The 26,168-nt window shown below is 43.5% G+C and overlaps 2 protein-coding genes across 3 annotated transcripts; one reads left to right on the forward strand and one right to left on the reverse strand.

Annotated features, from left to right (window-relative positions):
- Positions 1 to 132: 132 nt before the first annotated feature.
- mospd2 (motile sperm domain containing 2) lies at positions 133 to 15,579 on the reverse strand. Its single transcript, XM_080479041.1, has 15 exons — positions 15,435 to 15,579; positions 15,288 to 15,345; positions 14,742 to 14,897; positions 13,669 to 13,755; positions 13,409 to 13,563; positions 12,107 to 12,167; positions 11,941 to 11,979; positions 11,700 to 11,824; positions 11,077 to 11,250; positions 6,887 to 7,005; positions 3,488 to 3,581; positions 3,272 to 3,368; positions 2,664 to 2,784; positions 1,556 to 1,658; positions 133 to 1,064 (listed from the first exon to the last, which is right to left on the reverse strand). The coding sequence occupies exons 1-15, from the start codon at positions 15,465 to 15,467 to the stop codon at positions 912 to 914; spliced, it is 1,575 nt and encodes a 524-aa protein (XP_080335167.1). The 5' UTR covers positions 15,468 to 15,579; the 3' UTR covers positions 133 to 911.
- Positions 15,124 to 23,505, forward strand: fancb (FA complementation group B). 2 transcript variants are annotated; one of them, XM_080479040.1, is made up of 8 exons: positions 15,124 to 15,243; positions 17,269 to 17,424; positions 17,532 to 17,621; positions 18,512 to 18,640; positions 19,297 to 19,469; positions 20,370 to 20,803; positions 20,886 to 21,126; positions 21,800 to 23,505. In XM_080479040.1, the coding sequence occupies exons 2-8, from the start codon at positions 17,338 to 17,340 to the stop codon at positions 22,200 to 22,202; spliced, it is 1,557 nt and encodes a 518-aa protein (XP_080335166.1). In that variant the 5' UTR covers positions 15,124 to 15,243; positions 17,269 to 17,337; the 3' UTR covers positions 22,203 to 23,505. The 2 variants fall into 2 exon arrangements, with proteins under 2 accessions (XP_080335166.1, XP_080335165.1); XM_080479039.1 differs by lacking the exon at positions 15,124 to 15,243 and adding an exon at positions 15,782 to 16,894.
- Positions 23,506 to 26,168: the final 2,663 nt, after the last annotated feature.

Genomic DNA, 26,168 nt, shown 5'->3' on the forward strand with positions numbered 1-26,168 from the left:
ACTTGAGAGAGGTCGTGTGCTGTAACGTTTTCAATTAGACATCTTGGTGCTAATGAGGGTTTAAGGAGGGCGAATATTTATGCAAAACAGCGTCTTTAACTGGAGGAGGTTTCTAAATCTGACAAGGGAGGCGAGTTTGTAAAAGCAGTTTTATTTTGGAGGTTTATTTTCTTCCTCTTTTATCCCTCCTTGACCCGATTACCGTCATGCCTTATTGACAGCTCTACTAAAACAACCACCGACTGACGACAGCTCTTTCAAAGTACAGCGACGAGAAAACGATAAAACACCCGTTTCCATATCCTGACTTTTAAAATTCTTACCTTTCTGACTGGCGAAACATCCACTTTAAGATGATCACAGGCTTATTTGTTGAATATTCATGTCGTGAAACAAAAGAAATCTTGTTTTAGAACAAGAATTATTTCATTCTTTATTCTATTCTCATTACTTTTTTGTTTGTATAAGCTTGTTCTTATGCCTCTGATGTATTTCTTGGTTTCAAGTTGAATTCCAAGCATTGCAATGTTCAAAACAGCCGGTGGCAAAATGTGTTTATTTCATACTGTATAGATTTGTCATATAAAAATTATACATTATGTTCAAAAAAATAACTAATCTTTCCTACACATTGTGTCTGATGCAATAAATACACTTTTTTTTTTTATCTGGATCAGTCAAAAAAGAAAAAAAAAAAAAAAAGATTTGATGTTCCACTATTAACATCTTTGTTAAATTGACTCTCGAGTTGCAGGAGAATCTTTCTTTCTTGTACGAACTCCACAGTGTTGCACCGCTGGTCCTCTCCATGAGAAGAGTCTGTCGGAAGGTGGAGGAGGAACGGCGCAGGGCCGTCTCGCCCTCTGCGGGACCAGCCTGTGTGTTCAGTGTCCAGTGGAGACGGGCGGGTGTCAGGACGGCCGCCCGGCCGTGCCCAGCAGGTAGAGACACTGCAGGTTCAGCACCATGAGGACGAACACCAAGCCCACCAGGACCTTCTGCATCCACACGCACGCGTTCACCTTCTGCTCCAGCCGAGAGTTGCAGGCCATCACTCGCATGAGCTGCGGAGACAAAAAAAACCGGTTCGGTGAAACTGGTCGATCCTCGCGTGCCGAACGTTATGGAGACCGCTCTGGCAGGCGCCGTGTTGTGATAAACACAAGAGATGGGCGGGACTGAAACTTCTGAATTCTTCAGTAATGAGTTTGATATCTTTGCCTCTCATGAATCGGGAAGCAGGAAACTGCAAGCCTGATTTCCTCCACTTTACAAACGCAAAAGTATATCTTGTCTAAAATATACGGGTTCACACCATTTAGCTGGGCACATGTTAATATAAAATATCATGTTGAACTTTATTATGAGTAGAACATACAAGCTGAACTTAATTATTGAGCCGGAGTTTTATAACAACGCTATAGAATTACCCACGACCCATGCGATATTAAAAATAAATAAGAAAATAAGTTACGGTGTCCAGTATGTGAATGAAGCATTATAGTGTTAAAAAGAAAAAAGGGAACAGGTAGTATAAAGCTGCACTCCGGCTCACCGCTGTGTTGAGTTCCTCCTGCCCGCTGGTTCCCGTCTCCACAAAACTGTCCCGCAGAGGACCCGCCAGCGCTTTGCCACTCTCCAGAACGTTACAACGCAACCTGCCGGAAAGAGCAGAGCACATGAGGGGGGGGGAGACACACCGGAGTCCTGCAAACAGGCCGAGCAACACAAGCGAACAACTTCATGATATGTTGACCCGCCGGTCAGGGAACCGACTTCAAAACACTACGAGTCAAAGCTCGGCGTGGTTTAGGCTCGGCTGTGCAGAACATTCTTTAACATCTGGTGCATTATGAACCCGAATCTTTACGTCCAGCGTCGGAACCAAACGTGCAGAAGCTGCATTTATGTGTCGCGTATTCCCAGAAAACTGCAGAATGGCTCCAAGGCAAGGCCAAATATAGTTCATTTCCTACTGCTTTTCCAGCAGATAAATAATGTGAATTAAGCTGCACTGTGTCTTGGACTCTTATTCTCCTCCTCCTATTCTGTAAAGTACTTTGAGTTGCCTTGTTGTTCAAATGTGCAATAAAAAAAAAAATATTGAGGAAATGATTGGTCAGTTTATCTTCATAAAACAAAGATTTTAATAAGTGGCTTAAATTAAATTAAGAATTGTCCACCAGTACAACAGGGAATGAGATGGGGCAAATTTGAGGTGGATAAAGGATGCAAATGAGGACCTTCACACCCCCCCCCCCCCCCCCACTTCCCCGGTATTGACATCAGCATTGCATTTGTTCATAAATTGAGCTATCGGCTCTCCTCACACTCTTCTCTAAAGCCTGGTACAAGTGTCTGAACAGTCTGTTCCTGACGGCTCATCTGTGGCACCTTGACTTTTCATTAGAAAATTTATTTTAAAGAGGCTTTTCACTGTCTGCTGAAGGTTCCTGTAATTGGAGCACATTGATTGGATTATTGGCATTATACACCTGTCTGCATGCCGATGAGCTCAATATCAGGGATTTGGCACTGGTTGGCCACCGCTCTCAAACTTGGGTTCCTTTCACCTCAACGGTTTGTCAAAAACACTTTCAGTGTCCTCCCATGCGTCGTCCTTTTTAGTTTAGTGCTTCGTAAAGGAGCAATAATAAACACACCTGTGCTCCATAATCTTGGCTTTTGGTACTTCCTTCCAGAACTGAGCGAGATCTTGTGATCCAGCGTTGTCCATCTCGGCCGCCATCACCAGGAAGCGGTCCTGTGGGGAGGCCTGATAACCTGCAGGACGATCACCCACCAAACCATAAAGCTATCTGCGGTTGACATCAATCAGAAGAACAATGCGATGGGGCATGTTCAAAGAATCTGGCGTTAAGACATGACGGGATAAGAGAGTAAAGAAAAAAAAACATCACAGCATAAAAGCTGGGAGGAGGAAAAAAGAAAGAAAGAAGGAGCTCTAAAATAGGCTGCGCCGATTCGTCTGAGCTGTGCTGAGCGCATCACAACCTACAGCTGACATCTCAGCGCTTGAAGGCCACAAAGCGTTTCAACTGTCAGTTGTCTGATGGTTTGTTTTAGGGAGACGATTCTTTTATCACTCTTGAAATATGCATGTCGGGGGGGAAAAAAAAAAAAAAAGCGGGCCGCCTGCACTTTGCGATGGTAATAGACTGACGCCACTTGATTATTCCGAGGTTCAGCGTTTGCGAGCGGCGGCTGTCGAGCGCAGCGCAAGGGGCTCGACAGTAAGTGGCGTACGTACTTCCGTGCAGGGACACCACGATCTCCACCGAGGCTCCCGGTTCACAGCTGCTGCTGCTGGGCTTCACCCGGTACTTCTCAGGTGCTGTGGTCCGAACCTGAGGACGGGGCGGCAGCAATACGTTCCGACATTGGACTGGGATAACGTGTCCGACATGGAGATTCTACTGTGACCCGAGCAGCGGCTCAGCCACACTCCTGAAAGCTGCAGGCTCACCTTGTAGGCCACCTGGTTTTTGGTCACATTGCACAGGATAATGAGGCATTTCTTCTCCGTCTCTCCAGAGCCGAAGCTGAGCTCCTCCGCAGGGCTGGAGAAAGGGAAGGAGGGAAGGAGGAGGAGAGGAAAGCCCAAGTCATTAAGACGCCGTCTGCGGCCAAAATCCTGACCTTCAGACTTTAGAAAAATTGGCAATCAGAGACAAAAGTTTCCACTTGTTATCAATCCAAACGGCGCCGCTATATTTACCATCTGTGTGGCGTCATTCTCCAGACACAAGTCACTCGTCCCGTTCAAAATGCTGACACACCGTGTTTCTGAGTTTTCTATTGTTTTGCATCTATTTCTGCAGAAGAGTTTTCTTCTGTTTCTTCACATTCAATACGAGTGATTAACAGGAAACAGCAGGAGCTGGTAGTCCGATCTGTGGCAGTGGAGTGAGACAAAGTAAATAAACTTGTGCCCAAGTCCTAACTGTGGTCTGTCCCACTGTGGTGTCTTCACGGTGCCTGGGACCCCCTTGGGGTGGGAGCAGCAGAGACCGATAGGCCAGCCGGGTGCTCCAAGTGGAATTTTTAAGGATCTCGAACCAACTCGGGGAAACTGGGGTACGTTTGACTTCACTGTAGTTCTTTCTCGAGGAAACCCATCAATTAGATCCCCGGTAGATGAAATTTGAGGTTATAGTTAAATGTTTACTGTGCAGCTTTGATCAGTTTGTTGACTATCAAATGCTATGAATTATGCCCACAATGCACTGCTGCTTAATCCAAGCCAGATGACTCGTTCAGTACAAGTTAACCATATGTTTGGTGAAAAGAAAACCCAAAGTAGCTTTGACTATCTATGTAATTATCTGCAAAGGAAAAGCTGCTGGTGACGCTGTGGATCAGGAGAGTCAAACTCTGTTTAGCTCCGGAGTCCAAAAAATACCAAAATTGGCCATAATTGGGCCAAACTGGTAAAAAGATAGGGCTGCATTTTGAAAACACCACCTGTAGTCAAAGTAACTAGCGGCATGTGAACAAGCTCCCCATGTAAGTGGAAAGACAGCAAGTTACATTTTGACAGAATGGAAAAAAAAAAAAAAAAAAGGATGTTCTTGCTGAATCAGGGAGATTATTCCAAATGCAAAAAAAACCCCAAAGCTTGCAGCAGCACCGAGGTCGCGGCTGCAAAACCGAGAAAACCAAAGTAAAGCTGGCTTAAAAACCCAGCCATGAAGCACTACAATGAAGCACTACAACCCTAACTTGGCTACAAACAGTAGCGACTGTGATGATTTTGACCTCGGCACACAGTGAACACTTATGAGATTCAAACCCTGCCAAGAAGGCACAAGTACAGCCTTTAATATCTGCTCTGCATGTGTGAAGTTGCCCCACTGACGCGGCTTTGGGTTTCTGTTTCATATTGAGCACAAAGATTTGTCTCTTTCCCTTTTCATGTGCTGCTGCGTTGTGTTTCACAGTAAACCAGCTGTAGCGTCAGCCATTAGCCGGAGCTCAGAGCGAGTCTCCTGGCTGTGGGAACCTCTGGCAAACACAAGATCAAAGACCCTCGCTCGCCTCCAAAAGCCCCCAGCCTCGAATTGAGGCGAACGCAGCACTGAAATATAATTGCATTTAAGGCTCATTTGAATCTGTTTATCACTGTAATTCATAGCCCAGAGCTGCCAAAAATCTCACATCAAAGACAACGCTCTGTAACAAAAAGAAGAAAAACAACACACAACTCAACTGACATTCACAAAAATGAAAGTATATGATTGTGTAAACACTCTGCTGTGTATTTCCTCGGAGAACCAACCTGATCATTGTGTGGTGGCTACATTTTGAAGTCAATAATTCATTTTCAGCTCAGTGACGGTTCAATTAAAATAACGAGATCCATGACAACATGAACAACAAGTGAAGGGTGCCCCTCTCGTTTATAGGCAATTGATCACTGGACGGTATTCCTCACTAATTAGTGTGGCACCGTTATAAATAATTAACTACTCCAACTCTTTTCTGCGCAACGAACAATTGATTGGAGGCATCCTTAATTCTTGTCCACGTGTGGTGGGATCAATTGGCATATAAAAGGGTACAAACACATCAATAATGACTGCAGGCGTCCAGTCAATACGGGAAAACTACATTTTTTGTCAATATGTATCAGGCAATTTTAATTATTTTTGCAGGTGGAATACACCAACATACACCGAGGTCCCGGTTAACGCATGTATGATAATAGTCCGCAACACTAATTGTGTACAAAAGCTTGGATTCACTAGTGGTCTTCTATTAATCGGCATTTTTTCCCCTCCTTCAGGAGCCGTCCCTAATAAAGTGGGAGTTTAATGTCAAGCCATTTCAAAAGGGTAGAGAGTGAATCTGCTGAACAAGCTTGTGAGAGTCTCGCCAAAGGGGAATCGGCAGAAATGTTGAGAGCAGATGATGGATTAGTAGATAAACTCCTCATATACTCGTGGCGGCCGGGCATCAAACCAGCAGTGCTTTGGTGACCGGCTGACCTCTCTGGGTATAAGTCCACAAAGCACAAACCAGTTGTAGTAGAGGGACAAAGGAGTCAGTCTGTCTGCAGATTAATGCCACGGAGGTAAAAGGCGCAGAAGAGCAACCGCGGGAGACCATCTCTCGCGTCTTCTGTTTGTAAATACAGCTCGGTTTGAGGAAAATGAGGCGAAAGGCTGAGCCAGCAGGTAGAAACAGCCTGAAAAGAGGGTCTCCCTTTGCTTTCAGGGGGACTCGTTTGAGAAAATACATTTAAATGACGCTCAAAATTATACATTTTGGATTTTATCCCGTGAGGAAATGAACAATTAAAACTAACTGTTCAAAGGCAGAAGTGTATTCTGGTGCCATTTGAATTTCGGGAGCCCATACATGCAAGGCCACCATTATCTCCAAATGGTAATATCCATCTGCTGAGGCACCAATTTAGGCATTTATGCAAATAGTCCGGTCGCCATGGAAACAGGCACACATGTCAACATGAGCGTCCAGGACTTTCCCCTCTGGTCAGCGAGATAAAACCGAATCTGCTGTGCATTTAGATTTCATCTTACTTCCTGTGTTTCCTTCCAGTCTGATAAAGAGTTCTTGGCTGTAGTTTACGCTTCAAGACCTTACAAGAATATATCTATAGTTAGATTTGTTGGTTTTCTTTTGGATATTTATGTTCTTTGTTGCATCAGAGGAGACATGGGAGGTGTTCAAGTGGTGACACTTCTTCAGATTCAGCTGAATATATTACAGCCTTTTCCTCCTCTGGGGTCCGTTGGTGAACGTGTCATGGAGCTAAAGTGACCAACACTTTCTGATTATGGACAAAACATGTCACGGCAATCCATTCATGGCGAGACCTTTCATTGCGGCTGCTCAAACCCACCTGACATCTAGTAGAGGGCCTTTGAAAGTGGTCAGAGGCTTCCTCGCGCCTCTGGTCCGTACATTCGAGTCGCCTTTATCGTTGTCCTCTGCCCTGAAACTGTCATCCAGGAAATTCACCTGCAACAACAAAGAGCACTTAATTAGAAAGACTCCCCGCAGTGCCGATAGTGTAATCACATGACCCTTATCTGGTTCCTCTTCTGAATATGGAAGTTTAACCTTTGCCCTTCATACAGAGAAAGCTATCAGTTAATGAAAGCCCCGAGTCATCAGGAATGACCGCTGCTCTTGTGAAATAATGGTGAAAGGTTACATCATGAAAAGGCCGTCTTCCTTTGGAAAAAAGAAAAAGCTATTTTACCAAAAGGGACCGTTCCCATGACTCGTGACCTTTGACTCTTGCGGTTACACAGCGTTTGTGAAAATGCAGAACCAACAAAAAAAAGCAAGCTCATGACTTTTGACACAGACACAAACCCCCCCCCTCAAAGAGTAAAAAACTAATTTGGGGCTAAAGCAGTTCAGCTGGGACGAATGCTGTGGTATTACTCACACATGAACATTGATCTCAAAACGCTCGAACTTTGTCCTTGATGATCTCGAGACCAATCACAAGACCATCCATCAGATGACATATATTGAATTATAAATAGTGTGAGGCAGCTGAGGAGATGGGTGCTTTCAAATGGGGGGGGGGGGGGGGGGGGGGGGTAAAATAAGACAGGACTGTGAGCACATCAGGTGGGGGGGGGTGGGGTGGGATAGAGTAAGAAGAGGGGGATTGTGGGTTGGGGCCATGGTCAGCGGAAACGACACGTGATAGAAACATGTATGACTCAGTGGGGACGTGTGTCATTCGCTGTGATAAGGAACAAAAGGTGTAATTTGGATGTAATGGCTGACGGTCATGAAACTGCCACAAAGAAGACATCAAGAGATAATGAGGCGCTGATGAAATGTCTATTTATTCATCATTTTAAAAGAAGCAATCGCAACACAATTGGGTAATCATGGGAGCAAAAAAATTGGAAAACACTGGCAATTTTGAATTAAAACGGACATTTTGAAATTGTACATTGATCTGTGCAGATGTTAGGATTTAACCTACAGTACCGTGTTAAGGGTATCAGCAGCAATGCTTCTGCAGTTAATACAAGAGGTTTGTATAGATCACCAAGGAACAATCAAGCACCAGAATATATCATTCAAAAGAAAACTAAACACAAAAACACTATAAAAATAAAACAATTAGCAAAGAAATGAGAGACCATTAAAACAGGAATCTAAAATTACAGAGTTGTGATTTCTACACGTAGTGTAAGATATAAACATTGAAAGACACAAATTGTTGACTAGAAATGTTCAAAATGAGCTGCAATTCTTTTCTTACAGTACAAATTAAGGCACAAATCACAATCGTCTGACTCATTAACTCTCAAGTCAAATACTTAGTAAATGATAGTGTTGGAGGAGAAAGCACAGATGGCTTTTGTTGAAAAGTCGCCTCAAAGGCAGGCGCGGTTTAGTAGTCAGTGCTACGGATTAATAACATGGTCTACTGCAATATTACAGTAATTATCTAAGTAGTTCATAAAATGAGGTTAGAAGATGCAAATAATGTGAAATCGGTAATGGACACAAGTGACTGTTAGTCTTTCTCTCGGAGATAATTAAACTGTGAAATGAGTGCCGGGTGCTCGGTTCATCATTCGCACGACTTTGTGTGAATGATAAGCGAGCCGTTTCTCAGCCTCCATCCCCCCCGATAACAGGGTCAGAAGTTTGGTGGGTGTTTCTACAGGGGGTCAAATGGAAACGTCAAAGTCCAGGGACAGATCGTGAGCATGTCCAATTGTGGTGACCAAGTCGACTGCGAGGCAGGTGTACCCGCAACAATTTAGAGTCACGCGACGTACACCTGCCTTCCCAGCACTGCAGGAGAAATCTTCCAGAGCTCCGCCTGTGTGCGTGTGTGGCCGTGACCTTACACTGCCTTACCACCAGCCCTTGTTTCAAGAGAGAAAGAAAGGCAATTAACTTCCCGAAGCCATCAAGTTATCAGTGCAGCGCTTCCTGGAACCCAGAAGAATTCAGATGGGGGGTTGGGGGAGGGCCGTGATGATGGCGGGGATGATTGGGGTGGGGTCGGGGAGGGGAAACGTTCTCTTTATTTATTTAGACAAGCTGCATCAGAAATAGAAAGCTCGGCATAAGCGCTGTGGAAAAACACTCAAGTCCTCAAGCACGTTTTACACACCGGCAACGAAATCACATCGAACACAGAGTCCTGATGGAAGCTCCCCTACTTTTGAGGAAAAGGAGAGACTACTAATTAACCCGTTATTAAAGCCTTCAGAAGGAGTTATTAACCTCTCATTACGGGCCTGCTTTCATCTAAATTTCAGTATTTAACCTCACTTTTCATTCCACCATCATGCAACAGCGAAGAGCTTCCAGACTAAACTCTGGCTTTGTGAGGACGTTAACGTGGTCTCATCCATTAGGTAACATGAGTCATGTGACTTTAAGCCAGCATGAGAAGCTACATAAATATCCAATAATGTCAATTTTAATCATCATTTGAGTTCGCCCCTTCAGTTTCGACCGAAAGCGATGAAACGCTGTTGTCCCAACATGAATATGTTGTTTACCCACATACATCCCTGCGTTATGCACAGTGACATTTTTGCGGTCGTGAATATTCACCCCAGAGAGACGTCACAACTTTCATTTGTCAAGCTGGCCTGAAAAATATCTCCTCCGTTTCCCACAGGGCTGACGCGAGGGTTTTGATACGTAGTCACCTCACAGGACTGCAGCGCCAGGAATAAGTTTGTGAAATCAAATTAAGCCAATAATGCGCTAAAAAAAAACCAAAAAAAAAACAAAAAACGAGCCGTGCACCATTTCTCCGGGGTTACACAGAGCAGGCTCGTGTTACTTGTTTCCAAAAATATACCAGAATGAGTGTGGAGTGAGTTCATGCTTTACAGTAAGAGCATTAACGGAGTCTAACTTGTGCCTGTAGATTAATGTTGAGGCAACGACTGATTTGCATATATTCTCTTTTGAAATCTAAATCTGTTGTGCATATCCAATGTGGTATTTATTAACAATAGGAGCACTGTTTGTTTGATGAGGCTTAGAAAGCTCATGGGAGTAGCTTTGGGTGACATAGCAGAGCTCGGTCCCTCAGGTAGATACTGTGCGTTTCCTATAGGCGGAAAGCCGGGGAAAAGAAAACAGGGAAAAAAACAAAACACCACAACTGCAGAAAAGTGAGATCCTAGTGCAGCAAACCAAATGTAGGTTAACCTCAAGTCTGAAGAAATATCAGCCACAACAATACATAGCAAAGAGAATTAACGACCACGAATGTAGGACTTTTCTTCAACAGGCATTTTTTTTTTTTTTGATCCCGAAAATACCCTGAAATTAACCCCCTTAATACCTTCCCCTCCGTTACCACTGCCAGCTGGAAAAGAATAACTAGATCATGGGGTAAAGACCGGATAGTCCAGCGGAGGGCGAGTAAAATCTATAGCAAATTTGAGTCCCAGCATTAACCAGGGCGCAATATGTTGACACCGGAGTACAATCAGCCTGTGGGGCGTCTCAGCGACGCTGCTGGAGAGCAGGAATCCAGCAACGGCACTGGAAGCTCTTAAGTAACTGACGTGATAAACCTCTGTGGGCCGTTTGAGGATTTGGGAGGGGGAGGCGGCGCGCCGTTTGTGAAGCAAAGGCTTTTGTTTGTCGGATTTAACTGCAGCCAAATACATCAGGAGTCACCTTCACAGAGACAATGAGCAAGAGCTTAATGTTGTCTAAATCAGAACATTAGTTCCCACAAAACAGCCCGATTACACGCTGCAACGTCAGGCGCAACTTGAAGAACGTGAGAGCAAAGACAAAGAGCCGGTGTTCCGTTTGATCTGATAAGGAGCAAATTCTAGTGAACGAGGACGAGACGCAACTGCAATGCTGAAAATGAAAACAATGAAGGAAATATACATTACAAGAGTAGCAGGAATATTTTTTACTAAAAATCAAACTTACCTTGTGTCCCGTCAATAAGGGGACTCCGCAATACAAAAGGAGCAGCAATGTTTCTCGACATATCTCATCTTTTCCCTTCAACAATAATGACATATATATATGTATATTATAAACCTAAAAGGAAAGTACCTTCTTCGTCTTTGTCACAATCTCGGAGTTGAAGCTGGACTCCAGAGTTTCTCTGCTCTCCAGTTCACACTCTTTACTCTCGGTATCGTCCTCACTGACGATCGGACCGTTGTCACAGATTGGCGTTTGGAACTCATCGTCGGGCAGAGGCGGGTAGCTGTACTTGAAGGGATCCTGGCGTGCAAACAGATGTCAGAGCATGGGTCTTACAGCTACATGCAGCATCACATAAAGTTATATTTGGTAAAGTAGCAACGTGGTATGCGGTAGACAAAAAGAAAAAATGACAGAGTGATCGAGTTAAATTCCTGTACTGTATTTCTATTTGTAAAGCCTTGACAGATTGAAGTCTGAACCTATTGTGCCATATTTCTTTATACAAAATTTGTTTTTATTGAATTAATAATCATAATGCAATCAATGTAGCACAATCAACAGAACGGGATTCCCGATAACATATTCAATATAATTACAGCTTACAACACAATAGCATAATAAAATAAACCCTTCTTTCCAATTGCAATCACAGCTTTTGTAACTGCAGGAGAAAAAAAAAAAACCAAAAAACCCCATCAATGCATCATATGAACTCTTTTCTTAAAGACACGGTGGACGTAACGTACCATTCCACCCATGTGAGGCGGGAGGTACTCGGGGCCGATGTAGGTCTGCACCTCACTTCTGGATGCAAACCGGAGCTTGCTGATGGCTTCTGGGCCCAACCACGTCTTCACAATCTTCCATGCAGCTGCAATGACAAGATTTCACACTTCAAAATGTCAACCCATTGATATATAAATAAACAATTCGACAACAAACAAAACTTTGTTTGGTACTGTTAGAAGGAGGCAGCTCAAGTCTCACCGTTCATGATCCAAGGCATTTCCACGATAATCATTTTGGCTGAAACAAAAAAAAATAAGTGCAACATTTTTGCTTTAATGTCGCTGTAGAGCTCAGATAAATAAATGGGCGTAACATAATGCAAATGTGAATAAATACTGATTTTACTTTCATGTTTGTTACTCACATAAAAACTTTGGGTAATATACTTTAAAGCAATTTATCACATACTTCACAAAGTCCATGTCCTGAAAGTGAGAGAGAAAAAAAAAAAAAAAAGAAAAAATTACAAAGCGGAATCACACAAAAGCTTTGTGTAAAATATGCTTGACCAAATAATTTTCACTGGGGAGAATGCTTGTTCTCTACTTTACTGCCTCCGGATTGGAAGTGACCTACTTATCTTGAAATAAAAATTCATTACAAGCTCCTCCGAATGATTTGCCACTCAGTCCCTCTCAAATAATTTGAGTAAAAGTCTGGAGGATGTTATTTTGCAAATATGGTGTGCTGCATTCTGTCACCATTTTACAAAGCAAGTAATTATCTCATTTGTTTTAATGTCATATTTTCTCAGAATCATTTTGTTAAACCGTCCAAAAAAAAAAAAAAAAAACAAAGTTCGTGATTTGAAAGCGTTCCAATCCAAACACATCAGCATGTTGCGTGATCATACAAAAAAAAAGTCATTTTAAGGCGACTGATAATCGTCCACCTTACTGTTCGGTTAATCAAAATGATCAAACAGCCAATATGTCAACGGACACGGCCCCCATGTCCCGGCGAGGCTCCATAATTGGACAGAAGCTTCATTGCTATGCAGGAGACTCACCCTCAAGCCTTAATGAGATCATACTGGCTCCTCTTCTCCGGCTCATCCTGCCACCCACCATGACTCAATACGGCGGCGTTCCAACCTGGTATACTTATTTTTTATTTGGATTGCAAAGCCGTTTATTTTTGCCCAGCTATTTCTTGCCTTGCTTTATTTGGCTTTAATTGAACCGTTTCTCCAACAGAGACGATGACGCGCGCGCTTGCAGACGGGAGACGTCTCCATCAAGGAACTACCGCCGGCGAGGCACACGGCGAGGCCGCGGATTAGACAGCCCACTCCAAGTGACCATCAGGATTTAAAGGTTACTTTAATCTCCAAAGTGTTAAAACCCATTGAAGAGCATCAGTCTGTGCAAGTGCACGGCTCAAACAGACAGAAATATGAAGACGCTCAACAGCACTCAAGAGACAGCCACAGTAAACAGGTGGCCTTTAAAAAAAATAAATAAAAAAAAAAGATTTTAAATTATGACTCACGAGTGAATCCTTTTTTCGGCATTAAAGTACAAACATTGTAACTTTAGATTTGGAGACCTGTGTTTTGAGCACAAGAAGCAGTGAGGATGTGAACTTGTAGCACAGAACAACATCTAAACAAGAGTTTATTGACACGGTGATAAAACCTCCTGAAATAGCACCTCTTGGTACTTACTATATTGCTGAGGCCAGACTCGGCCATATCAAACACGACAGTGAGCGGCATCCCCGGTTCTTTCTTGGCGTACCGCTCCAGCCAGAAGGCGACATATTTTTTCTTGTCCATGGTGGTTTTTGTATCCTTCACGTGTAGTTTGACCTTAAACCAGACTAAACACGAAAAAAGAAAAGAAAAGAAATGGTCTTGTCTTTTTATTCCATTCAAGTGTTGTTGTGTTAAGTGTTAAAAGAATCATGGAGAACACGTTTACATACAGATCTTGTTGCCCTCTTTGTCGTAGCCGTGGAGGTAGACCGCCCCGGACTCAAACATCCATCTGGGAATGACGCTCTCATTAAGATCTGAAACACACGTCAAGTCATGCAGGACACTGGTAAGTGGAGCTCCTCCTCTTTTATTCCAAACAGTGCACACATACACGCAGCTTAACACAACATACTGAGGACAAATCAGGTTTCCCTGCATTGTGAGTTTTCAGTGGGCCAAAGGCACCTGGAGGCCTGCAGGGATCGTGTGAATGTTCAGTGAAAAACAACAACACGACTCGAAACTTTAAACTCTCCCTGAAAGCTTGCAAGAAGTAACTTTTAATATTACTTGAAGTGGAACTCAATTTCAAGGAGGTTGCTGATCCCTGCATTAGAACGTTTAGTTCCCTGCGGGGGTAAATAGAAACAAACTAGACGACATGGCAAGTATCATCTGACTTTTCAGAGGAAGTCACTTCGTTCACTTTATAGCAGTGAACTGGAGGGAAATCCTGTTTCCCCAAAGTGGGTCTTCCTGAAATTACTCTAGTTGACAGAAAATAGCACACCCAACTGTCACTAAACATTTTCCGTAAATGAAATAAAGAACCAATAGCACACAGGCAAGATCTTACACCCTACTGATTGAACTACCCACGCAAATAAACTACATTTCAGAAAAACAACTCCTCGAAAAATTTACATTTGCTGCAATAAGGGCAGATAAATAGCGGCTCTGTGAAATCCCTCTAAAGAAACAGAGGGGATTGTTCTGTGCGCCGATGTATGGAAATTTGGGCGTTTAACACACAAAGGCACTTTGTTTGGATTCTTCCCAAAGAAGCACAAAGATCACGACTGATGAGCGCTGCAGCCATGTCAACATCTAAATATGGCAATGCCAATGCTTTTAGACAGGACTGGACATTGAACTCCAATAATTACGCAGTACTGCATAAATGTTTTCTGTAGCACAAGCGACCAAATACTTTTCAGGATTAATACATACACTGCACTGAAGGAAAGAGTGGCTGTCAAATGTTTTAACACTTGAGCAAGGCCATTACATTTAGTCTTACCATTCACACTAAAGTCTTTTCTCCACTGTAGACTTTCGTCAATCATTTTCAAGGCATCATCAACCACGTAGAGCCTCCAGGTCAGGTATCCCTCCACCAGAGCATTGTCTGTTTGAAGCCTTTCCACGTCCCTGGAGTCATATTTACCTGAGGAATCTGCAAACACAACATGAAGAATCAAAAAGGCACAAGACAACCAGACTTCACTTTCAATCATTTTCCACAACACACTCAGAGATACACCGATGTGTCGTTTTTCTTGGGTTTGAACTCAAATAAAAGACAAAAGGAGGTGATAGGTGGGTCTGTAGTTTGTTGATTTAAACTACAACAGTACAACGCTAATGTTAGCTGCTCATCTGTTGGAGCTTATCCAGGCTCTGAGCATTTAGGTCAACATGTTACCAACCTGGTGCAAAGTAACAGCAACAGCTAGAGGACACCTGACCTGGAATATTTGAATTAATTTGAATAATCTACTCAAAAGCAGACGGCTGAACCGGTGAGTAAAGTTTAATGCCAGCTTTTCCAAACTGACCACATTACCTTGAAGCAACTCATTTTTGAATCTCTGCCGGGTCTCCTCGATTTTCCTCTCCAGGTCCTGTCAGGGGAAGAGTTTGTTCAAGTCTTTAAGGGAACAATGAACAGAACTGTCAGGCGAGAGCGCGAAAACACGACCGTTAACGATACCTGCTCTGCTTCTTGTGGATCAAGTTCAGCCATATTCAGCTCTGAGTCAGTTCCGTGTTGCAGTCAGCTAGCTAACTAATGTCTGGATGAATCAGTGCGAAGTGAGAAACCGGCGTCCTGTCACCGCCATTTTGGCTCCTGCCGTGGCCACTCCCCTCTGCCGGGCTGTTTTGTTTTCACCAAACAAGTAGGGGAGAAGTCACACTGCTCTAAATGTCACCGCACACGCTACTTAATAAAACAGCTGGTGTTTTCAAAAACAGGACACGCGCTGTTTTTGTTTAATGCAAACTCAGGTTTGTTTACACACTCTGACCCACAATGCACCTGTCCTGGAATAACCGGAAGCGTTCGGCTTCAGTTGGCGCGCGCTGCTTCAAGTATGAAACTTTCGCCACGCTTCCTCTCTCCTAGTTTAATGTATTCGCTACTGTTCTGTATATCTACATTGACAACACGTATGTCATGAAAGTGACCGTTCCCCGCGCGACAATAACTCAAGCCGCCACTAAGAAGGAATCGGTTCTGGTAAGAACCCGAAGCTTTTCTGTTACATAATGGAAGATCTGTATAGAAATCCCCACTGGCTCTCCTTCAGTGGGAAGATAATCTCATTTCACTGCAAAGGGACTCCAGCGATAGATGACGGAGAGACAAGCGAATTGGTATTCCGCAGCTTTTCGTACGACCGGGAACACAACGCGTTGGTGGAGGCATGTGAAGGAGCAGCTGTCATCAGCAGGAAAACACCGGCTCATGTTGTGAAATGTGACTTCGCAGCTGACTGCCGGAGCAGAGTCACAGCGCCCTGTGTTTTAGTCAACAAGACATGCTCGAAAAGGGGCAACTTCCAGTACAGCCTCTTCACCGTGAACAGCTCAAACCAATTTCAGCCATGCCTTGACTTTAAACTACATTATGAAATAAGAGAGCCGGTGTCCATCCTGCAGGGACCCACGGTGTTGTGGAGCCACGAGGACAGTGTGTTTTATATTTCTCTGCAGACAGGAGGAGTGAGACAGATCCCCCTTCAGCTGTCCCACACCCTCATTGCAGAACTACCTCTTCACAAAGCACAGATATTTATTCTTGGGGTGCAAAAGTCCTCCGATCAGTGCTCAGAACAGCAGACCACAAGCCAAAGCCTTGGCTATATGATTGAGGATGGACAAGTCTTTGATGGCAGTGTGGTTGTACCTCATCCCTACATGAGCATCGCACAGTGCATCCTAGTGCTCTCTGCGGACAGTGTGGACAGTGTGCTGGAATGTGCAGCGGTTGCAGCAACTTCTAATCAGCAGCTTGTCTATTTTGAAAACGCAGCGGTGAAAGACACATGTGAACTGCCGTATGAGCAACCTGAAAATATCCAGGTCGTTCACACGGGAAGAAATGGCTGCCTGTATGCCATATCTTTCCGCCAGGGCCATGTGTGCACTGTATGGAAGGAATCGTTTCAGGTATGTAAACCTGGAGAATCATGATCGGTTACTTCTGCACATCAAAATGTTTTTGAATGTGTACATCAGAAAGGTAAAAGTTGTGTAAGACTTTCATTGTATTACACAAAAAAACACTTTGTTTTATTCTTTAGAACTGTGAAACCTTGAAAAGCAACATTACAATTTCTTAAATTGTGATACATTTTTATAAGAGCTGATTCTTATTTTATTAAGTGAAGCCTATAACCATCTTAATTTTTTTTTAAAAGTTTTTAAGACTTTCTTACTTTATATATTGAGTCTAAAAATAACTTACTTTCTCGTCATATTCTATTTCTTTAGCTCCGCCTGTAGGTCTAAACAAGCTTGATCTTTTCTAAATACTTTCCCAGATTGCCTCCTGCTGGTCCGGAGTGAGCTCCTTCCACGTGGACGACTTCCTGGGATGTGGAACAGATCAGATGTTGCTCTTTTTTCCAGATGAAAGTGGAGGTGGACAGCCATTGGAAAAATTTCTCATCACTGACCTTTGCGGCATTGCATTTTCTGTAAGGACTATTTTTTACTTGACACGAGCTACACTATGTTCTTCACTGTTGCATTGGCTTCTGTCTATAACGAGAGCAGCATGTCTTATTGATGATCCATGTTTCAGCGTGGCCAGGATGCTGAAGCTCACAAAACACCCGCTCCCACACCAGAGAACTACCTCCTCACTCTTCAGGCTTTACAGTCACGACTACAGGTGAGCTCTTATGGTACATTAGAGGAGTGGGTGAATAATTCATTGTATTTACAACTCAGTGGGCAGCACAGTGGTATAGTGGTTCGCACATTTGCGTCACAGCAAAAGGCCCAAGTCGCTTACTTTCTCTGTGCTTCGGAAGGAGGCTAAGAGGTGCAGATGCAAACACTCAACAAGTTGATGAGGAAAGCCAGCGATGTTGTTGGGGGTGAGCTGGAGCCTCTGGTAGAAGGTTTGGAGAAGAGCACAGCGTGTAACTTGCATCCTGTCTCGAAGAAGGACGTACATTGTTTATCATGAGATTCTTACGAAGCGTAAACATAGCCCCGGGAAGTCATTCCTGCCTGTGGCCTTCACACTTCAATCGGACTGAATTAAGGCTATTTGGGGCATCATGCAACCTCCATGTCGGGGGTTGCATGGTGCTGGAAACATTCCCAGCTGATTCAGGTCAAAAGGAAGGGTACACCCTGGACAAAATGCCACTACATCACAGAGAGACTAATGGTGACTTTTACACAGCAAAGTGGGATTTACTGACTAATCTCAAATGCACCTTTTTGAACATGCAGAGGGAGAACATGTAAACGCCACACAGGAAGTCCCGGACTTGAACCGGGGACATTCTTCCCATGAGGCTGGAGTGCTAACTCTTACACCACCGTTTGTAGAAATGTTCAAAATTTTGAATTTAAAACTTAAAACAAGAAGAAGAATAAAACCTTTTTTAATGATAATCATGTTTGATCTATATTGTCCAGTGATGTGATGCTAATTAAATACTTTACGTATTTGTATCAGATATATAAATGCATGAAAATGAACGCGATCCCATTCTCTTAACTGTGTGTCCAGGTTCTATTGTCACTTAACTATGGTGTGTGATTTAGAGTGGGATGACCGTTCTTCGAGAGCTGCAGGAAGAACTGCGGGTGAAGGAGCGAGTTCTGCAGCAGGCGGTCCAAACGCTCACCGACATGGTCTCAGACAGAGACACTGTCGTGACCCAGCATGAGCAGGTAACGCTTGTGGGAGGCTCAATCCGGCCAACAAACTCCGTCTTTATAACAATCAAATATTTTGGATTGAATTAGAAAGGAAATGAGGACATTGGATTTGGAACAGCGATTGTTCAGGTTTTGTCTTTTGGCCAGCGGTTGTTATATTAGCCAACAAAGCAAAATATTATCATACCGCCGGAGAGTTGGTTTATTGGGATGATAACTATGGGTTCAGTTTTGAATTTGTAGTCAGTGTGTCTAGTCGGTGCAATAAAGGGGCACACATTTAGACAGCATTTCTACATTTCAATAAATTTCATGAAAAAAAAAAAGATCCCACTGTATTTTTAATACTGCTATTACACCATCAGGGTTTTCTAAATCTCATCCTGGGGGCTTCTTTACACCACCACACATGATTGTAATTATTAGCACGTTACGGTTTCTGCAGAGTTTGATGGTGATGCGTCGATCACATTCAGGTGTTTTGAAGCGGCGGGGATCAGACGACCTTTCATCACAGCGTCGCTCATTGTTTTCGAATGGCGCTGCAAAAGTCCTCTGCGCCTAAATGGCTGTTGCACAAATTGAAACGTCTGACACAAGCTGCTATTGCTGTCAGTTCTGTCACACACTTGTCGCTGCTGATTACAGTCTTTGCGCTTTCTCTCCAGGAAGGCCTCTTCGCTCTGTGGGAAAGTGATGACGAGTCAAAGACTGAGGCCTCGGATGACAAGATGCAAGACACACCAGCAGTGTCTTCAAAACCTCACGTTGACAAGCTGTGGCATCGCCTCACTGTGGACCAACTGGTTGTTGGAGTGACGCTAAATGCTGACAGCTCCCAGTAAGCAGAATTTAGATTTGATTCAACTCGACCGTGTTTACTTTTCGTGTGTGGAGATTATGTTGGCAATATGGCCCGAGGCGACAGCATACTGATCACGCCGTTATGAAAACACTTAGTGATTTCCTTTCTACCTGAAGCGAGGCTTAATAAGTTCATCAGGTTGAGAGGATTTGTGTGTGCATAATAAATACACGGGAGATTTGAATATGATATTTGAATAATCTGAGCAGTCATGCTGCTGTCCAGTTCTGGGTCCACGTCGTTACCTCCTGATCAGAGCTAAATGGTTTGTCAAAACGCAAATTTCATGATGAGTAAATTGTCAGAAGTCAAATACCCCATGTCCTCTTTTCTCATGTTGCGTCTAAAGAATACTTTGAGGCATAAATATGGGAGCATGCAGAAATACAGTAGCACTCAGACATCATTTAATGGGGTCTTTAAACTAATTAGACACCGAAGGAAAGAAACTTCACACCTGATGTCCTTGAACAAGCAGCGCTCGCTCTCTTTTTTTTTTTTTTTCTCCTCTTGATTTGCCCCCGACTTCAAGGCAGATGCTGTATGACTAGGAGGTCACCATGGCAACACGTTTTTAATAACTCTCTATTCTGAGGGAACAAGATGCTATCAGATTCCTCCATTCACCAGTTCTTTTTTTTTTCCCCCCCATCTGAAAGCTTGTGCAAGAAAACCACACCTGGCAGGAAAATCCTCAGGAGCCCCGGCACTGCTCTTTCAAACAGTGTGCCTGATGTAATCTCACCACCTGGAAATATTGCTGTTAATCACTTCACAAGCAGCCACATGTAGTTGTTTTTGTGTTCGACCTGTAGCTTTATCGCCTACATCCACGATTGTATGTAACGTGCAATTAATGAATTTTTCCGGTTGCAGACTAGTGACCAGCGTGAGTTTATCCATCCTGACAGAGAAGGGCCAGAACTCTGCACCCGCCGTCATCCAGACCCAGAGCCAAGTGTTCCACCTCCCCGTGGCCCACCTCCCCTCCTCTCCCTCCTCCCCCTCCTCCTCCTCCTCGGCGTTCACGTTCCCAGAGCCCGAGGCCAAAAGAAGCAGGCATCACGCTGCCAGCAGACCCAATGATCTCAACACATGCCGACTGGCTGTGACCGCGGCGACCGAGCTGACACCTCTGTTGAACTCTGCCTGTGTCAAGTGCAGTGTCATGCTCCATTACACCCAGAGGAAAGACGCTTTGGCCCTTGCGAGCAACTCAACGCCAGCTGTCGTGTTTTGTGGTCAACTTGATCTCGACATTCGTAGTGATTTTCAAACTCTGCTGCTGAAAACTCCCGAGCTCAAAACAGGTAAAAACACAAATGTCTGTGCCTCGAGATCGTGATCCTGACACACGCGTGTTCATCATTATCGTCTTGTCTTTCCACCCAGACGAGGTTAGAGAAGACCTGTTGAGTCTGTTGGCAGTGCTGGATCGCTGGGTCTTCCACATAAACTCCCCTGAAAACAGCTTAGGTGACATAAATGGCTGGATTCTGAAAAGAGCAGGTTGTAAGAAGATTGAAGTGAGCCCTCAGTATCTACTCTCTAATTCTTCTGGACCATCTGCTGTCATGGTGCTCCACTGGCATCAGATCACCCCGTTCCAGGGAGAATTGTCCATCCATTCCAGGTAATTATCATTTACTGACTGATATTACTAACATAGTTGTAACTTGGAATTTTGAGTACTGCAAACTTTCAGCTGTAAAAAATACTAAAAAGAACAAAAAAAACCTCAAAAATGCTCTTTGCACTACTCTGAAAAACTCCACAGTGGAATCAATCAATACATTTAGACTTTGCGACCGGTTATTTTCATTATTTCATTGCTTGAGCTGAAACGCTGCTGTTTTGACAGTTATGTAGAGTTAGAAAGAAACCCTGAATAAAGAGTTTTAGTTGAACTACTCGTGCTCGGTGCGTGAGTTAAGACATGACCACCAGGGAGTTATTCAGTTTTCTGTGAACAGAAAAAAAGGAAGGTGGTTTAAGGAGAGGTTGGCCCCACTCAATTTTAATTAAAAGATTCAAAGTTGACAAGGCTTTGAAGTTGACTTAAGATGTATGTCAGCCAGATATTCCTCTGAATATCAAAGAGATTAGAATTCTCTGGCAAGCAGAGCTCTTAAAATTACAAATCCTGCAAATAAACTCTGAACAGGTAGGCGGCTGTGAATTGACTGACAAATGGTAAAATGATAAATAAATTTAAAAAAAAGACTTCAAAGCGCTTCAATCTTTGTTGAATTTATTGCACCATATTTGATGTAATAACTGCCACTGGCTCTATTGTTGCTTTGCAGCAAGTTACAGATGCTCCGGTTCTTGGACTCGCTGTTGGCACGTCTCCCGGCGTCCTGCACCGTCCGGCCCGTGAGCGGCGTCGGAGGTCACGGCACAGCCCGCATGTTTGCTTTAGCCCTGGAAAAAGAGTTGGTGTCACTCAAGGAGGGCGTGGCATCGGCACTCTGCGAAGAAGATGGAGCGGAAACAAAGAGGCACGAGGAAACCCCCGAGACCGGCACCGCTGAGGGGCTCCAGAGGTGCAGAGAGGCGTGGCAGCAGCACACGGAGAGGAGCAAGAGCAGGTTGAGCCCTCTGGTGGATGTCGGGAGGTATCGTAGTCTGATTCAAAGTATGTCCGAAGCCCAGCTGGACGTGGATTTGGCAGCTCTTTTAGACAACCAGAGGACTCCGCTCGGTTAATATTCTGCAGACATGAACTATTACTACTGTATGTGGCCTGAGGATAAATGAGGTAAAACAAATAGAAAATATTCCCACTTGTCAATATTCATGAGAATCTACTCGTACTGCTGGTTTGCTCATGTTTAAAGTTAAAACTGCTCGTCTGCTCACCCAGACAGCCTTTCGGGAGTTTCTATCTCCTCAGTGTCTGTTGCTGTGTGGAGCCTTAACCTATTTCCATTGGATCACCTCCTGGGTTTCACAGCCTTAATCTGATACTGTTGTCATGCTGCTCCAGCTCAGCCTATTCTTCTGTCCGTGTCTCTTTAGACCCTGTGTGTTTCAAAAACGCCCTTTTATGTGTGCTGTCGCCACTGCTGCATGACATTCAGTGAGACAGAGATCACTTTCATCCTGGAGTGAGAGAGAGTCTGTGCTGTGTATGAAGACAGAAGAGGAGTGTAGTGCAAAGCCTCGTCTCCACGGTGTGTGGATGTCGTTAACTGAAAGCTTTTAGTGCCACTTTTCGCCCATGGTTCAGTTACTTTGCTGTAAAATTATGTAAAGAGAAGAACTTTGATGCTTGCAGTCCGCCGTGATGCCACCGAGCTCGTCGGTGCTGCGGTTATAATGCCATTCAGCCAAATAAGCATCAGATCATACTTGAAACGACCGCAGCTTTGCGGGATTCATAAGGTCTGTGTCGGCTTGACCAGTAGTGATGGCTAAAAGGGACGACAACTGAAGTGTTTTTCCCCTCAGTGGGAGCCACATTTAGTTTTTTGTGGGAGGGGGGGTTTACTCCATCTGTTCGTACTTCTCAGTTAAAGAGGAATAAATTGTCCTTTTTTTTTTTAATACATCTACTTCAGTACATGCTCTATTTTTCCTGAACTCACTGCCACAGCGCTTATTTCGAGACCAGAAAATAATTTCGCACATGTTTTTTTCTGAGTGATTCCTACTGTGTTACTCATGCAATTTTACAGAGGAAATCTATTTTTGTCGTGTCACAGTATAAATAAGAGCTCCGGTATGGAGCTAACTCGGCTTCAGCGACTATGCAAGCTGATCACACACATGAGCACTTTCTTTTGCTCCTTTAATCCCTCACATAGAGAAAACACCCGCAGCCCTTTTGGCTGTGACACAAACACCTCTGTCACTTCGAGCCATGAAGAAGAATTCTGAATCCTCTACAGTAAATAACACCAGCAAATGGCCAGGAGGGAATGGATCACACATGGAAAGCAAAATTCGATTGTATTTGTGTTCCCTCAGAGTTCCAGCTGCTATCCAAATAAAATATATGGTTTGTCATCCCATTATTGCCTGTTAAGTTGTATTCATTTTGAGTGGTGAAAGAACACTGCAGGGTTTCTTACCCTCACCTTGAGATGGAAATGAATAATGTCTCGTAATGTTTCTGCTCTTTGGAAACATCTCAGACGTAGAAAAACTAAAAATACGCCGTATTTAATTACTGCTGCGACTTAGTGGTAAATTAATAATGAAACCATCTGCTATTTTTCTTTCACAAAAATTTCAAGAAGCATTTATTGAGCTACTCCATTTTATTACTGGGGTCCCCACAGCAAGTCAATGTAACTGGCACCATAGAGTTAGATGATTTGTATGCTAGATATCTTTCCCGCTGCAACCGGGATTCAAACCCAAGCCCCTCCGGCACTCAAGGTAAAGACCTAACCTGTGCACTACCGGCAGAAAACCATAAGCTGTTAAAAAATTTACGATTTTTGCAGTAATTGTCGGGAACCTTTTTATTTCTTGTTAGTTAAAAATACAAGTTATAATGTGAACGGTTAAATTAATTTAGCTTTACCTGAAATATTGTTGACAATTGTAAATAGGAAGACTCACCCATCTCGGGTGCAACCTGCTTTTCATGCCGTGGGGCTGACTATCGGCAAAATGTATGAAAGTGTCCAGTCCATCACAGGACACCCGCGCGCACATTTTAGAGTCGCCATTTGCTAACTCACCATGAGGCAAATGTGCATACAACTACATCACTGTGCAGCCTCTTTTAATCAATCAAACATTTTAAGTCACACATTGAGACTCTGCATTATATGTCTTTGGAAGCTCGATACAAATCCCCCCGTTTGGTTGGTTTTTGCTTGAATGGATTTTCTTTTTATATTCCAAACACATTCATGTGCAGTTGATAGTATCCCGGTTGTGAAGAACGCATGGGGCACCACTGCAGTCGGCGGGTATCGATCCAGATTTCACCAGGAATTCCTCTTTGTTAGACTCTGAATCTTACTGGGTCAACCAAACCCAGTGGGTGGACATTGATTTTATCTGCAACATAAAGTGTGGAGCACAGCCCACGTTCAGCAGCGTCCACGAGTCTGTATACAGACAGCTCCCATGTGAGACAACGCTCCGGCTCAAAAGAGTAACAATCCTCATGTATTTGCAACCTTTAGATTTGATGTTGTGAGGATCTGCCGACCTGTCCAGAGTGTATCCTGCCTTCATCCACAGTCAGCTGGGATCAGCACCTTGTGAATCTTAGTTTCGCAATAGAAGAGGTGATAAATGAATAGATGGCTGGCTGGACGCTCTACTTTTACAGCATTTCTTCAGTAAGTGCAAATGCAGTCAGGGGTATCAGACAGATGTGAATAACAAGATAATGTGGCTTTTTAGGTCCTATGGTGTACACATCAAGATGTACACATGGAATGAACAACAATTCTTCAACATGCAGGGTCTACAATGAAAAAAGACCACAAAAAAAAGTCCTTTCTTTTTTTGAATCAAAATGTAGATAATTTTTGAAATAGTCTCTTTGATCCTTCTAGATGTCAATAATATAGTGTTTCTTTTTTCACACACTTTGCCTTTGCTGTAGTCTGACTGTTTTCATGGTATAATAAAACCCTTACACTCTCACTCACAGAATATGCTGCTGGCATCTTTATTACCATAAAATCGGAGGCATTTTTGCTTTAGTTTGATGCAGCATTTATGCTCACGCATAAAGGACAACATAGGCAAAACCAAGTGTTCTTAACTTCATTAGTTTCCTGCTTTTCTCTCATACTGGCCCTATCAACTCGCTGTGCAGTTGCTATGGCAACCCTCATTTCTCGCCTCTCTCAGACCTCGCAATCCAGCCTCAATAAACCTCATGTATGATGGAAAGTTATTTTCCTCCTAAAGTGAATTATAAGCTGCAAATAATTTTTCTTTTCGTAAATCATTACGTCGCCGTTGATTGCATGGAGGCTATTGCATTCTTGCATATTTTAAACAGTGATATTACTGTTGGCCACTGGTAGTGAAATGGATGGTGTTTTCCATGCGAGGATTAGTATGACTGATTAGTTTATAATCCTTTTTGTTTTGCACATTAAAAAAAAAAAAGCAGTGGGGGTAATTAATGTAACCTCCTCGGTAAACCTGCCACAGTCCATATATTCATATCTGAACAAATAACAGCTGACGGATCCTTGCATTACTCACACTATGGCAATAACAGGCATTATTGTCAGATAATGCAGTAATAGGATATCATCATGTGTATTGAAAGCTGTTGTGGTCACCGTCTTTTTACTGCTGATATATTTATGTTTCTCTGAGTATTTGATTGAGCTCACATGCAGCAACAACAGGTGGAAACCTGTTTATTGGTCTGTTTATGTTTCTTATACAATTGTCCTCCTGTGACTTTGAATCAATTTTTTTTTTTTTTACTCAGCTGGTAGGCAAGCGCCAACTGATGGAATCAATGTACTACAGTGTGAAGTCCATTATCATGCATTAATGGAAACCCACTGTCACATCATATCTGTGTCACCCCAGGCCACCAAGTGATCCGTGGCACATGTCACCACCCTGACTTATCGGCTCCGGGAGGAGAAGAGACTGCGTTTGTCGATCTGATCTGCAGCCGCTTGCAAAAAGCATTTTAATGCCTTTGTTCCTTCTTTCATCATTTTCTTGAAAAAT

Source organism: Lipophrys pholis, assembly GCF_963383615.2.
Source record: "Lipophrys pholis genome assembly, chromosome: 13".
Classification (NCBI taxonomy): Eukaryota; Metazoa; Chordata; class Actinopteri; order Blenniiformes; family Blenniidae; genus Lipophrys; species Lipophrys pholis.